This window comes from Dryobates pubescens, chromosome Z, assembly GCF_014839835.1.
Source record: "Dryobates pubescens isolate bDryPub1 chromosome Z, bDryPub1.pri, whole genome shotgun sequence".
NCBI lineage: Eukaryota > Metazoa > Chordata > Aves > Piciformes > Picidae > Dryobates > Dryobates pubescens.
The window spans coordinates 125685939-125701634 of record NC_071657.1 but is presented as its reverse complement, the minus strand read 5'-3'; the positions used below and the strand labels follow the sequence as shown (position 1 = coordinate 125701634).

The following is a 15696-nucleotide window of genomic DNA, read 5'->3' as shown; positions in this document are numbered from 1 at the left end:
GCTGCTTTTCTCTAGTCTTCTAATTCTGTCAGCAAAAGAAGCAGTCAGGTGGGCCTCACATTCTCTTCACTGAAAACATAGCACACATCCTCTAAGTGTAACTACATAAAGTTAAGCCTGGGAACCAAAAAGCATACTACAAGGTACACAGGTGACTTTGTGTATGACTTATCAGAAAAACTCCTTCTAACCCGCCCCACAGCTCCTAGATTTGATATGGTCACTGGTCAGGTCACAGCTCTGCACAACAGCTGTAGGTACTACTGGGAAGATTTGGAGCACTGTGAATCTGAGAGTTTTGGTGACTCCTGTGCTTGGAATCAAAGAAAAGAGGTAGGTTCAATGAGCTTCTATTGCTTTTGCTGCCTGCATCTGGCATCACTGAACCACAAGTGTTTCTATCAATTGCCTGGACTTTGCTAAAGTCCATTTTAGAACATTATAAGCCAATGAAGGGATTTCTTTATCTGGAAGCTGGCATATCTGCCACACACTACTGCCCATCTGGTTTTCCTCTGCCTTCTAGAGTTAATAGGATTTGCCATGTCTCTGAACTTAAGAGAGCTACATGAACACTGCCATTCCTGACGTGGTTAGTGTAATCCTAACAAACACATGGGAGCTTATCAATCAGCTGTCAATAACATCTCTGAGCAAAGATGGATTTGGAAATGTTACTTGACAGATGTGGCTTTTATTACACCATAGCTATCACTTACACAATTGCAAAAACAACCATCCTGTTGAAGAGGATATCCTAAGGTATACTTTTCTGAGAAAAAGGATTGGCATTAACCTCTTCAGACAGCTAAGTGTTGCTAGCTTAAATCCTGAATTATCATAAGAAACAAAAGGACTATTTTATCTTTTCTCTGTGTGTGGGCAATTTGTGTCCAAAGTTCCCATTAGTGCTAATGGGAATCACGAACATAAATCTCCCATAAAGTACACAGTAAAGAACAGAGTAAGAAGTGTGAGAATGTGGCCTTGTTATCATATGCCTTCTCTTGGCTCTTTGGTTTGGGTCTGTTGACTTTGTGAAGGAGACTCTGCTGCATGGGAAGAAAAATATGAGCAATTCTTTGGGTTTCTGGCAGAAATTAATAAACCTCATTTCTTTAAAAACAGGCTTGAGTGATTACGTTGCAATTAGGATACTGTATACATTTCTTCTGATCTAAGATAAACCTCCTTCTACTACTTTCTCCCTCCTGCTACGTCTGGTAATATCATTTACATTTCAATTCTAAAGATCACAGCATGTGAAATAATTCCAGTAAGAATTAAGAAAAAAACTATTAGTGAAATGTCAAGAGGTTTTCATTACATTATTCACTGGAGAGCTCTAACATCCAAACTGTAATAGACAATGTGGTAGGGGTAGCTTAACTGTGGCAATGGTAGCAATAAGCAGTGTGAGCAGTATAAGCTTAGAGCTTGACATGGTGGTAGGCCACGCTTAGCATAAGTGTAGAAGTAGCTAGCAATTTGTCAAAACAGTGCTGTGCCTGCAGCACTGTAACTAAAGCCAGGAACTGGTAGCTATAAACACAGAGAGTTATCTTGGAGTAACAGGATGCATACATCGATCAACAACCTCTCGTGGTATTAGTAGTTGAACCAATAATCTATAATAGAACGATGTGGGGTCACTCGTGGGGAGCCAGTGAAGCTATTGCCAACGATGCTCTGCCAGTCTATATAAGCTGTAGAGGTTCCCTTAATAAACAAACAATACTAGATCGTATTGGTCGTCCATCCTGATTCCGTTCTCCGTCGTCAGCACTTGACATGCTGGAAATATAACTAGACACAACTGAACTACCACCATTCCTTCATAATTTTGAGCTAAATTCTGATAGTGATCTCCTGGTGTGTGTGGCTTTAGTGTGGTCTGTTATGAAGAAAAATATTACACCTATGTCAAATACAAGCATTCAGATCACAAAGACACTGCTGGTTAATGGTGTATATGTTTAGGAGACCAATATAAAGATCAGATTTATTATTTTTTTTTGACAGCAAGTACAACGAAGTGTTCTGCATCCCACTGAAAGCAGAATCTGACACTGTTTACTCATAACAACTGCAAGTGTTTTGTGTGAGGAACACACATCCCCCTTGCTGGAGGTGTATGATGCTACAATGATCAGAGGGCTGGAGCACCTCTCCTGTGAGGACAGACTGAAGGAGTTGGGGCTGCTCAGTCTGGAGAAGAGAAGGCTCCGAGGTGACCTAATTGTGGCCTTCCAGTATCTGAAGGGGGCCTACAAGAAGGCCGGGGGGGGACTTCTCAGGATGTCAGGTAGTGATAGGACTAGGGGGAATGGAATGAAGCTGGAGGTGGGGAGATGCAGGCTGGATGTGAGGAGGAAGTTCTTCACCATGAGAGTGGTGAAGCCCTGGAATGGGTTGTCCAGGGAGGTGGTTGGGGCACCATCCCTGGAGGTGTTTAAGACCAGGCCAGCATGATCTAGTGTGGGGTATCCCTGCCCATGGGAGAGGGGTTGGAACTAGATGAACCTTGTGGTCCCTTCCAACCCTGACTGATACTATGATACATAAAGCAGCGTCAAGGTTTTTTCTGCTGATGTTGAATGGTGCTAATTTGGACCCTCAGTGCAAAACTTTTACTCACCATCTTGTGCTGAATAGATGACAGCAGTGAGACTGAAGGGTCCATCCCCTTTGTTGTTAAAAGCTTTCACTTTTACTTGATACTGGGTTGATGGTGGCATCGATTCATCCTTGTGGACATATCGGCCAATTTCAGGATTAGTAACTGTAACTCTTCTCCATTCTTTCTCTCCAAATGGCTTGAAAGCCACTATGTAGCCAAAGTTATTGCCATAGTGGTATTCTCTTGACAAAGGCTAAAGTAAAAAGATAAGACATTAATTTCTGTAGCCAACTAAACACTGTAAAAACACTAAACTAAGGTTCCATTTTATCCTGGTTTGCTTCTAGTTTTCTCCCACTCCCTTTAAAAATACACCATCTTCCTTTAAAATGATACCATCTTCATTATGTAGATCTGCAGTAGCTGCTGATTGGTTAGTGAAATATTTTAAGAGCTTGCTCCTTGTTCAAACTCAGTGCAAGACACATCATGTTCTCCTACAGAAAGAAACCAAGAATGATTGTACACTAAAGCTGCTGTCAGCTGCAGCTGGCAAAAAAAGGCTTTCTTAGGGTGTGATAGTGGATATGTAACACACACTGTGTAAGCATATGGGCCTGGGTGCATGTGTAGAGGTAAATATTCTTGCAAAACAAGACAGAGGAGAGAATTTATGTGGCTGTCCCAAGTTATAGTAATTTACCTAAATTTGCTCATCCAGGCAATTGACACAGCCGATGACGAGAGATGGACACACTCAAAGAGTGAATCATCCTACCACGTTTTACTGATGATGGGAAAGATCCAGTTGCTGACTTCCTTTATCTACTTAGCTTCTAGCTGGTAAAAGTTTAAGTGAAATTGTAGCCAATTTCCTATACTTAGGAATAATGGAAAATATAAAATTATGGAAGACAAACTGCTGTAATGAATTTTGCTTTATTTACCAAAGTTTGACATTCAGTGATCCATCCTCACTCCTTTCCCACAACTATTAGACAGTGCAGCCAACAGGCCAAAATCATGTCACTCATCAGTGCATCTGAAAGCTGCTTAATTTGTCTGACTAAATAAGCTACTCATTACAGAACATTACAGATGACGTTAGGTAAGAGAAGTGATTGAAATATAAATCTTGTTGGGTGTACAGGAAAGACTGAATTGATCTTGTACTTCAGGTCTTGCATTAGTCACTATTCCCTTGGTTATAATTTTCTTTGTTTAATTTGGTCACAGGCAGGTTTTAACTTATTGAAAGTGCCATGAGTCTGAGTCCTTGCATGCAATGAACAAATAGAATAGAATAGAATAGAATAGAATAAACCAGGTTGGAAGAGACCTTCAAGATCGTGTCCAACCAATCATCCAACACCACCTAATCAACTAAACCATGCAACCAAGCACCCTATCAAGTCTCCTCCTGAACACCTCCAGTGATGGTGACTCCACCACCTCCTCGGGCAGCCCATTCCAATGGGCAATCACTCTCTCTGTGTAAAACTTCCTCCTAACCTCCAGCCTAAACCTCCCCTGGTGCAGCTTGAGACTGTGTCCTCTTGTTCTGGTACTGGTTGCCTGGGAGAAGAGACCAACCTCTGCCTGTCTACAACCCCCCTTAAGGTAGTTGTAGAGAGCAATAAGGTCACCCCTGAGTCTCCTCTTCTCCAGCTCCCTCAGTCTCTCCTCATAGGGCTTGTGTTCCAAGCCAAGTAGCTCTGTAGTTCATAAAAATTTTTACAAGATAGCACTTGTGAAGAAATAAAACTATCTAGGTCTTGTGCAATTGTCCATTCCATGTGTTCGTATTTGACTTTTCTCTTAATAAATAATAAACAAAAAGAAAGATGAGAATGAAACCAATTAGGATCTATCTACTTCTTAATCTATTGTTCGTGTTCAATGTATTTTAACAGAAGTGTAGCTCTTCCCTTTCCAGGTTCTGAGAAGCTTTTTGTTTAGGTACATTCATTGCTAAAATACTTCAGAAGGCTGAACTGAATATAATAAAAATCCAGAAAACCAGACCAGGAGAGCCCACATGTGTTAGCCCAAACATAAGGCTGAGTATTTCTGTAGTAGACCTGAGAACCTTTCCAAACAGGTACACAAAATATACAAATATAAGAAATATGCATGTGGATTAACGTTTGTACATCCATAAGGAGGAACCTACACAACAACGACAAAGATGTTACTGGAATTATGTCATCTTTATATTACTTCCAACAAGTCCTGGAGTTCACTAAGCTGCTACATCTGAAAAAACCTATTCCTCAAAGACACAAATGGCCTCACAACTTTATGAAGGCGAACAGCGAGATCACAAGCAAGACAAACTTGGTAATTTTATCACATGTTAACCTTTAATTGTCTTTCTCTGCCCGAGAGAATGTCGCTGTAACTGTTTTTGCTGGATACTGAGAGACTGACACGAAGCAGATAGGCTTTTAAACATTTTATTTCTCCTCCCAGGCTATCCCAAACACCCTTCAGAAGACTTCAACTCTCTCTCTCATGCAACTTTTGCCTGCACAACCACCTTTACTTAAAAATTCTTATCCTCTCTGGTTCTGGGTTTTTTCCTTCTTCCTATCTTTCTCTTTTCCCTTCTTCCCTGTTTACAGAAGCGTTTTTTCTTCATCATGTAGGTACATTTAAACCCCCACTGCTTCAATATCAAAATGAAGACAGCATTTATGTATAGCTATAGAAACAATACTTTTAAATGACAAAATACCACGGATTGCATAGCTATAGAACATGAGAGAGAGGAAATTTTCAGAAGACTTTGCTTACTGAAAAGCTTTTTTTTGAGGACACTGATTTTTTTAACTTGTCATTCCATTATTTTTGTCAGCCATTGGAATGGGCTGCCCAGGGAGGTGGTGGAGTCACCATCCCTGGAGGTGTTCAAGAGGGGATTGGATGTTGCACTTGGTGCCATGGTTTAGTCATGAGGTCTGTGGTGACAGGTTGGACTTGATCTTTGAGGTCTCTTCCAACCTTGGTGATTCTGTGTGATTCTGATCTCTGTCCCTTCACTATTTCTGTATTTTGTTTAATACATAATCATCAGAGAAAGACAGAACAACATCAGTATGTGGACATCAATGAATGGTTAAACTGTAGTATGAGGCAACGCTGGTTTATGCTAGTAGTCACATCAGTGTAAAACAAAACTCATAAAATGCCAATACACAAGAGTTTCCTTAAAACTCTAGTTAATAATTTTGACAAGCTAGTTTATAGAACAGTAATGTATTTCAGTTAGTTTTTTTTTTTGGGGGGGGGAAATGAGCACATTAAATTAATAATTAAGACATTTTATTTTATGTTGGGGGGGAGCAAATCTGCATGCCATTCAGATTGCAAGTTAAAACAAGCCTCAAAGGCAAAATATGTAGAATTTAAAATGCAGTTATAACACTGCATTCGTGGTCAGTGTGTGTTTCAGCCTCTCTGAAACACATTCAGTAAATGTTTTACATCATGTCGTAAACATGCCCAATACATAAACATCTAAACAACTGTCTTCATTCCTTTTTATGTATTTTATGAGAGAATTCTGGGGAAAAAAAATACACTGTATACAAATTCTGCTCTCACAGGAACTAGTGACATACTATCCATGGGTTTTTCAGAAGGAGGAGATTAGAGACAAGGAAGTACAGGTTTCATACCATCTCAGTGCAACACCTACCATCCATGTTATTGTCAGCTCTCGGTTGCTTCCCCCTCCTCCTCCAACATCAGAAGGAGCCACATTAGGAGCTAGTAAAACAGAAGAGACAAGAAAAATGACTACAAGGCATGTAATCAGTAAAAATACCATTAACTACTTTTCTTTTTACCAGGAGGGCAAATGAGCACATGCAGCATGCATCATTAAAATAATGATAGTCTGTCACAGCTCTGAGATTCTGTGGTCTTACCAAGACTAATGCATAGCTACTGCTGCAGGAAATAGATCAGTTCTAGCCATAGCTTGCAATCATTCTTATTTTAATCATATTCTCTACAAATATTGAATTGAATATTCAGAAATGGAACTCTCCTCATAGCTCTTAAGAGAAGCATCATCTATTGTTATTTTGCTTCCTCAGACAGTGGTATGCCAAGGGCTCTTAGTATCCAGGACCTGCACATCTCTTAACCTTGACAGAATGCACTTAGTTCTATTGCAGTATATATATACACACACACATACATACATACATACATATATATATATATATACACACACACACACACACACACACACATATAATTTTAAACATTAAACCCATGGATACATCTCTGAAGCATTTGCATCCTATTCCTATTGCAGATGAGTGGCACATGTCTTCTTTATTGGCATGTTCAGAATAGGTAGATGTTCAGAAGCTATGGTGGCATAGAATACAGAACTTTACTAATTGCATTTTACACTGAGATTCAGTGTAATGAAACAAAACCTGTTGTTGCAGAGCCAAGTGGTAAACCAGCATACCTTCAAGGACTCCCATTGCAAATAATTTCTCTATTCCCATTTTTGTAAGACTCTTTGCACTAAGTGTGATGATTCTACTGTAGTCATCTTTGATGCTTGTGGTGTATCTATTTGCTGTCACTCAATACTGAGGACACAGGAAGCACCCTGACAAACTTAGGAAATGATGGTCTACCTATACACTATGTCCCAGGTGACCATGAATTAGCTACATGCCCTATCTACATGAACATGTTCTTTAATTTAAAAATTCTTCTATGATCAGGCATTTTCTACACTAACTGCTGAATGTCACAAGATTGTAAGGGTATGGTTCCTAAGTGCTCTCTCACTAGTTAAGTAAGATGCTTCCTGAGGCATTCTCTGAGGGTCAGCTGAAAAGAAACACAAAGCAGAGACCAAGTAATATTTTCAGAAAGGAGAAAAAAAAACAAACTTGGAATCAGCATTCAGTGCATGGCTTGCACTATTTGCTTCTGGCCTTCCAGAAAACAAATCAGTAGAGAACAAGAGTAAACATACATGCTGTAACAATTCAAGAGGAATCTTGAACTGACTACTCGATCTTGTTATTACTGAAATACACAGTACTCACATTCTCTATTATAAGCATATAACTTCAGTGCTAAGTTAGAAGGAGAGGTTTGCTAGAATGCTTAAGTAGTCAAAGAAGATACACAGCCTGCCAGAGAAGAGAAAAAGACTCTCTAATGTCTTACAAATCACCCTTTCCAAGAGAATTGCCTTCATTCTCTCAACCATTATTCCCAAGTTTCTCTCTCCATTAAGACCAGGTTACTAACTTGGGCATATAATTCAGCTATACTTTGACAATTATTTTAATGCATCTAGCAGCTAAAATGCATTAAAGCAGATTTTTATCCACTGAATGTCAAGAAATCATTGTGAAAACTGTTACCAATGAAGCAAGCAGGTTTCATGAACAAGAAAAATCACAGCACACGTTCTTAGCGTGCTAATAAAAGTGTCTGAAATTAGTTACCTATGGGAAGAGAGACTTCAGAACTGAAGACACTGGTAACATTTGATTTTGACAATCTTTGTCATTTATACAGTCCAAGGGTGTTTGCTGCTGTTTAACACAGAGCAAATGTTAAAAATCACCACAACTTGTGGATATGGATTGTAGTTTGTGTGATCAAGTATTTGCTTTTTTCAGAGTCACAGAAAAATGCACATGTAGTAGTACTCATTCTGTAGTGCCCTGGAAGTTTATGGTGCAACCCAAATGCTATTGTTGGTGCTCATAATGAATTCCAATCCCTGGCAGAAAATGCATTTGGAGGCAGAACTCCATCTGCAAGCTGTTACTGATTTACATCCTATTTTGGAATGGCAAGAAGCATTGACTGATGCCAAGGAAGTCTACAATAACATTTTGCTTTGTTTCACCTAGAATGTCTCACAATCTGCCAGAGATGACAATGGTGCTGTGCGTGGGGAATCAGACAACAGACTAAACAGATGGCAGTCTTGCAAAAGCACCTTCTGCTACGAAACTGGAAGCTATGCCATCTTTTTGGAGGCAAACAACAAATACCTGTAAACTGTGTGAACTACCAATATCCCACCTGTGAACATTATTTCTTCTTCCTTTCTGTGTCTTTTCTGACATTTCAAGAATGTCTATTATGCACAAGACATGCCAAGAAGCATTTGTAGATTTCTAGTTTAGAATCACAGAATCAGAATTGTAAGGGTTGGAAGAGACCTCAAGGATCATCTGGTTCCAACCCCTCTGCCATGGGCAGGGACACCTCACACTAGATCAGGTTACTCAGAGCCACATCCAGCCTGGCCTTAAAAACCTCCAGAGATGGGGCTTCTAACACCGCCCTGGGCAACCTGCTCCAGTGTCTGCCCACTCTCATGGGCAAGAACTTCTTCCTAACATCCAGTCTGAATCTACCCATTTCTATTGTTTTTCCATTCCCCCTAGTCCTATCACTACCTGGCATCCTAAAATGTCCCTCACCAGATTTCTTGTAAGCCCCCTTAAGATACTGAAAGGCCACAATAAGGTCTCCTCAGAGCTTTCTCTACTCCAGACAGAATAGTCCCAACTCCCTCAGTCTGCCCTCATAGAGAAGTGCTCCAGCCCTCTACTCATCCTCATGGCCACGTTCCAGCACCTCCAGATCCTCTTGTAATAGGGGCTCCAGAACTTGTCGCTTGTCACTAGCTCACCTGTTTCCTTTCTAAGGGGGCCCACACCATCCCTAGTCTTCTTTTTACCATTAATATACCTATAGACATTTTTACTGTTCCCCTTGGTCTCCCTGGCTAGATTTAATTCTAACTGAGCTTTTCTAACCAGGTCTGCTGCTGCTCGGGCAGCTTTTTTACATGCTGTCCTTTCTTCCACTCCTTGTACAGGTTTTTTTTGTGTGACAGTGTGTCCAGGAGCTCCTTGCTCATCCAGGCAGGTCTAGCATTCTTTCCTGCTTTCCTCTTTGTAGGTATACTTTGCTCCTGGGCATGAAGAAGGTGATCTTTGAACACTGACCAGCTGTCCTGGGCCCCTCTTCCCTCTAGGACTTTGTCCCATGATACTTTGGCCAGCAGATGCCTGAAGTGATCAAAGTCTGCATGCCTAAAATCCAGGCTTGTAAGCCTGGGATACGTCCTCCCAGTTGCCCTGAAGATCTTAAATTCTATTGCTTCATGGTCACTGCAGCCAAGGTTATCCCTGAGCCTCACACTGGTCACCAGCCCTTCCCTATCGGTGAGAACAATGTCCAGCATAGCACCTTTTCTTGCTGGTTCCTCTACCATTTGGTACAGGAACATCCTGGAATTAGATTTACATTCCTGGGCCTTCAAATACAGCTGCTGACCCCTAAAACAGATGATCCTAATAGTCAATTTCATAGGGAGCAATTTCCTTTTACTTTAGTATTAAAGTTCTGTGGTTTTGCCCCCTACGTGTCCAGATTAGTTTTACCAATCAGTTTCTCCTTTCTCCCCAATTAACAAAATTTTCACTGGCCCACATGTGGGTCTTTTTGTATCAAGATTTTCAAATTTGCAATTCAAATACATTAATTTCAAAATACTAACTAATCAAGCAATGCCCTAGCAGGCACACTTTACACTTTGGTTTTGCATTTCTCGTTTCAAAGCTCAAGCTATAGGAAAACAATTGTAAATATAACTAGGTTGCTCCTGGGTTCTAATATGTGTGAAGCAGGATATAGTGGTATACAGGCTTTGTTTGAAATAGTCTTCTTGCTGGGATACATTAACTCCAAGCACACTACTGTTATCTCCTTTATACAGTCAAACCAGAATGCATTATCTGGAACAATAAGATCTAATTCCTCATTTGAATGAGGAATGAATTTTAAAAAGGGTATGTCTGAGCCTAAAGGATATCCTTAAATATGCTCTGAGATTCAAACATTTGGCAATTAGACTGATAAGGGCATATGTTCTGTTGGATAATGTCACATCTTTGACATGGAATAAGGACACAAGAACAAACCTTCAATCAGAAAAAAGCCATTATCCAGCATAACACACACCCTATCATGGATTCTTAAGCTAGAATACAAGGCAAATGTTTTCCTTGTTAAACACATGTGGTCTTCCCGAAGCAAAGGCCCAAGAATGGGCATACATTTACACACAACATACAGTGGGGAATCTCTGAAAGTTACAGTGAGACACTGTTTCAGCAATGGAGGCAGACTGGCAATTTGCATCACAAGGCTCCTTTCCTGTCTTGCTTTGATGATACTACACATGGACGGTTTGGCATTTGCTTACTAAAATTTGTAGTAGTGTGTTGATAAAAATATACATATTATAAATTGCTTGACCTTATTTCTTTCCCCAAATACCACTTCCCCCTTACCCCACCAAATTACAAAACAGATTCATTACAAATGTGACAATTAAGAAGTACATTAAAACAGTTGACACTTTCTGTTTACGTACGAGCGCCTTCAGTCCTGATTCTCTGTGACGGCATGCTGGGTTCTCCGGTCCCCAGAGTGTTTGTGGCTATTATTCGGAACTCATATTCCATCCACGGAATTAAATCTATCACGGTAGCAGATTCCATATTTCCTTCAATATCTGCTGGATCTGAAAAACAGGGTAAGAAATTGCTTTAAACCCCAGAGTTTTTACAATAAGGTTAGCAAGTCTAGCAAAGCTACCACTCTTCGGCAACAATACACATCCAACTGGAGGAAACCATGTTCACAGGATCACAGGATGCTAGGGGTTGAAAAGGACCTCTGGAGATGTTCAAGTCCAATCCCCCTGCCACAGCAGGACCATTTAATCTAGCACAGTTCAGGAAAGTCTCCAGAGAAGGAGACTCCACAACCTCTCTGGACAGCCTGTTCCAGTGCTCTGGGACCCTTACAGTAAAGAATTTCTTCCTCATGTTGAATTGGAACTTACTGTGCTGTAGTTCACATGTGCTCCTGGTCACCACTCCCCCTCATCCTTAGTCAAATCCAGTACCTAGGGGTACTGGTTAAAAGTAGGCTGAACATGAGCCAAGCAGTGTGCCTAGGTGGCCAAGAAGGCCAATGGCATCCTGGCCTGTATCAGGAACAGTGTGGCCAGCAGGAGCAGGGAAGTCATTCTGCCCTGTACTCAGCACTGGTTAGGCCACACCTTGAGGACTGTGTCCAGTTCTGGGCCCCTCAGTTTAGGAAGGAGGTTGACTTGCTGGAACGAGTCCAGAGAAGGGCTACAAAGCTGGGGAGGGGTTTGGAGCACAAGCCCTGTGAGGAGAGGCTGAGGAAGCTGGGGTTGCTTAGCCTGGAGAAGGGGAGGCTCAGGGGAGACCTTCTTGCTGTCTACAACTACCTGAAGGGAGGTTGTAGGCAGGTGGGGGCTGGTCTCTTCTCCAAGGGAACCAGCACCAGAAGAAGAGGACACAGTCTCAAGCTGTGCCAGGGGAGGTTTAGGCTAGATGTTAGGAAGATCTTCACAGAAAGAGTGACTGCCCATTGGAATGGGCTGCCCAGGGAGGTGGTGGAGTCACCATCCCTGGAGGTGTTTAGGAAGAGACTGAATGGTGTCCTTGGTGCCATGGTTTAGTTGATTAGATAGTGTTGGATGATAGGTTGGAGACGATGATCTCAAAGGTCTTTTCTAACCTGGTTAATTCTATATTATTCTAATTCCATTCTATTCTAAATTACTCTTCTGTCCACTCAAACAGAACCATTGTAAACCTCCTATGGCATTGAAACCTGGGCTAGTTTCAGTCTCTTCATTTAAATGCTATTGTGCCACAAATTCCCAGCATAATTTTGAATACCCACAGTGAGAATGTGATCCCCTTAACTGGAAAGAGCAATGTAAGTGTAAACAACAAATTACCTAACCCATTCATACATGTTTCCATACTGTGGAGGTGAATACACTTCTTTCACAAAATACACTTGACATTATGCAACCTGAGATGAATGATTTGGTTTTGGAATGACAGTAATAGCAATAACAACAACAACAGTATTTCCAAAGTGCAATGCCAAAGTAAATTATTTTTTCACACTTTGAAAATTAGCACCATTTAATGACAGCCTTAACACTGACAAGAGATCAGGCTGGACCATTCATCATTCTTTCATATGAAAGTGAACACGGAGCCAAACTGGGAGGAGTCCAGAAATCAAGTAAAAGCTTGCAGTGGTGCCAGTGATGGTTAGTATGGTGTTTGGTTGGTTTTTTTTTAAGGAATCATCTATTAATCAAAATTATTTAGTGTGTTTCAAATGAAAAAGCAATGGTTTTGAAAATGCTGGAAGAGTTCATTTCAGCTTTTCAAAAATGAGTAATTTGTATCTTTCCTGCTAGCCTCTTAATAGAAGAATTAAAAAAAAATCTAGATTCCTCTGTTCCACTCAAGGGGTGAAACTGACTCAACATGCTACAGGACAAGACTGAAAGTCTGACTGCATGTCTCAATGACTATCTCACTAATTCTGTGAGGCATCACTTCAGAGATGCAGATGTGCATCTCATCATGCCTGTAACACTGCAAACAGGGAGTCTTCCTGAAAAGTGAGAGAGATGGGTTCAAGTGTCTGCTCTGAACCAGGCAAAGCAAAGATCTGAATCCAACACTTGTATCTCCTATCCTGACAAAAACATGGAGGCTGTTTAGAAGGATCCTTCCTCCTGTGTATACTGTCAGTTACTTGAACAGCTCTAATTTCTGGGATAGAATACATAGAATAAACCAGGTTGGAAGAGACCTTGGCGCAGCCTGAGACTGTGTCCTCTTGTTCTGGTACTGCTTGCCTGGGAGAAGAGACCAACATCCGTCTGTCTACAACCTCCCTTCAGGTAGTTGTAGAGAGTAATAAGGTCACCCCTGAGTCTCCTCTTCTCCAGGCTAAGCAACCCCAGCTCCCTCAGCCTCTCCTCGTAGGGCTTATGTTCCTACATTAATCATTTTTTAAAGTTCAAAGATATCTATTCCACAGAAACAATTAAACAAGATGTAAGATGCAGCAAACTACTTCAACTTAAGTCATATACTAGTGCTGGCTGTTGGAGGTAATTATATACCATAGAGCTACATATATTCTTGAATAAAAATATGTTCTAAGGTAGTAGGACTAGTATTTTTAACTTTTCCTCTAAAAATGTAACAGATATTCACATCAATATGTCAAAGCCTATTTCTTAGTCATTTATCTCTGTAGTTTAAAAGAACAACTTCAATGAAAGGCAATAGCTGAAACTATTATCTTAGTATTTAGAAATGCTGAGTATGTGATGCCCTAATCCCACAGAAAAGCACTTAATTTACAATTTATTATAGTAGCACAATGAATTCAACTGATAGGGCAGTTCTGCATAGCTTGTGGCAATGCTTTCCTTCACAAAGCATTCAAAGATATGTTAACAAATATTTTCATAATTGCACTTATTTTCATAATGTGCTTACATTAAATCTTGCAAAGAAATACACATTCATATGCCCTGTGTTCAGGTAGGTGCCTCCTCAATTGCACTAATGTGGCACAATGATGACATCCAGTGGTTAGAAGGATAATCTTGGCTACGTTTTCTCTAGGGGTGCCAGTTTTAACACAACTACAATTTTAACCATCTTATTGCATAACAATTACAGACACTTGTTTGTTGTCCAAATTAACCTGTAAATAATTTTTTAAATGATTCTAGAAGTTTCAAGCAACAAGAGACAAAACCCAGGTGAAAACACTGGCTGGTTCTTTGACATATTTCTTGACACTCAGTCCAGACTCTCCAAATGATGAGAACAAACCTGACAGAACTCAAACCCTATAGGAGACAACAGCAGGATCCCAGGTTTCCTTTTCTTGTGGCTGTTTTCTGATTAGCCAAGCTTGCTAACAATTGAATACTTTAAAAACCATTGTATTTCATTACTTCAGGAATTATTCTTACCTGTTTTGGCATCTTTCCACTCTTCAGAGAGAAAGGTTTTTGACTGGATTGTGTATTTAGAAATAGGACTATGATTGTCTGTTCCACGACTCCAGGTAAGTGCTACAGCAGTGTCTCTAATTTCTTCTACTCTAATACCTCCAGGAGGGCCTGGAGGACCTGAGAAAGAAAAAAAATTACAGTTCAATTCACAGATGAAATATTCTAAAAATTCTTTCCTATTGGTGTTTAACAGACACAAGGCTTTTGAGCCTCACTTTCTACTTTAGAACAGACTGAAAATGCATATATATATTTTCATACTCTAAATGTGCTTGGGTCTAACAAATACCAACTGACACTTTGCTATTTTCTGTACATAGTAATATTGAGATTTTCTGAAGTGAAAAAACACTTTGAAACTGCTGCTAATCATTTTCAAACAGTGGGCTGAGTCAGAAAAAATACACACTATCTTTCTTCCTTCCTAAATTCCACCTTATGATGACCTTATTGGCACTCCACCGTTAATCTACACTTCTGCTTGTGCCATGCTGGACTTGACTGCAATTTATATGTAAAAACCTTGTAACTTACATGTGAGAAAAATCATACCCTGAAAGATATTTGTATAGACCTCTTCTGAAAAAGCCTTGTGTCAGGAAATGCTAGGGAGAATACACACTCACTTAGACCTTGAAATACCTGGAATAGAATCAACATCCTGAGTAGACTCTAAAGACTTAGCTTGTTCATGCACTCCTCATTTTAATTTCTGTAATTTCTTGAGAAGAAACATTCTAAACTATCAGAAACACTCTGCTTATCTAGATGAAAACCAGCCACATTTCTGTCTTACCTGGAGAAGCTTACCTCTTACCACAAGGTCAGCTGAAGCTGAGGAGTTGTCCACAATTGTCTGAGCAGTGCACGTGTACCTCCCTGCGTGCCGCAGCTGAACGTTTTTAATGAGCAGCTCGCCATTGGACTTAATCTGTCACAAAGACAGCACTCAGTGAATGAAGCTGGTAAACACCCCTGTACAGCAGTGTGATACATCACTATACATCCCACCTAACTAGATACACAGTGCTTGCTGTTTCCAAACAGCAAGTACTTACTTCAAGAACAGATCACTCACAAAGCTATGTCTGATTTATATGACAGCTGCTGAAATTGC

At 40.4% G+C, this 15696-nt stretch overlaps 1 protein-coding gene across 1 annotated transcript in view; it reads right to left on the bottom strand.

The window, feature by feature from the left end:
• The window catches only part of CNTN1 (contactin 1), an 88096-nt gene that overhangs the window by 29948 nt on the left and 42452 nt on the right, over nucleotides 1-15696 (bottom strand). The window contains exons 13-17 of the mRNA XM_054178136.1: nucleotides 15390-15510; nucleotides 14538-14696; nucleotides 11070-11219; nucleotides 6321-6391; nucleotides 2639-2873 (exon numbers count right to left, since the gene is read on the bottom strand). Of these exons, the coding sequence (XP_054034111.1) occupies nucleotides 2639-2873; nucleotides 6321-6391; nucleotides 11070-11219; nucleotides 14538-14696; nucleotides 15390-15510 (736 nt within the window). The remainder of the gene's footprint in view (nucleotides 1-2638; nucleotides 2874-6320; nucleotides 6392-11069; nucleotides 11220-14537; nucleotides 14697-15389; nucleotides 15511-15696) is intronic.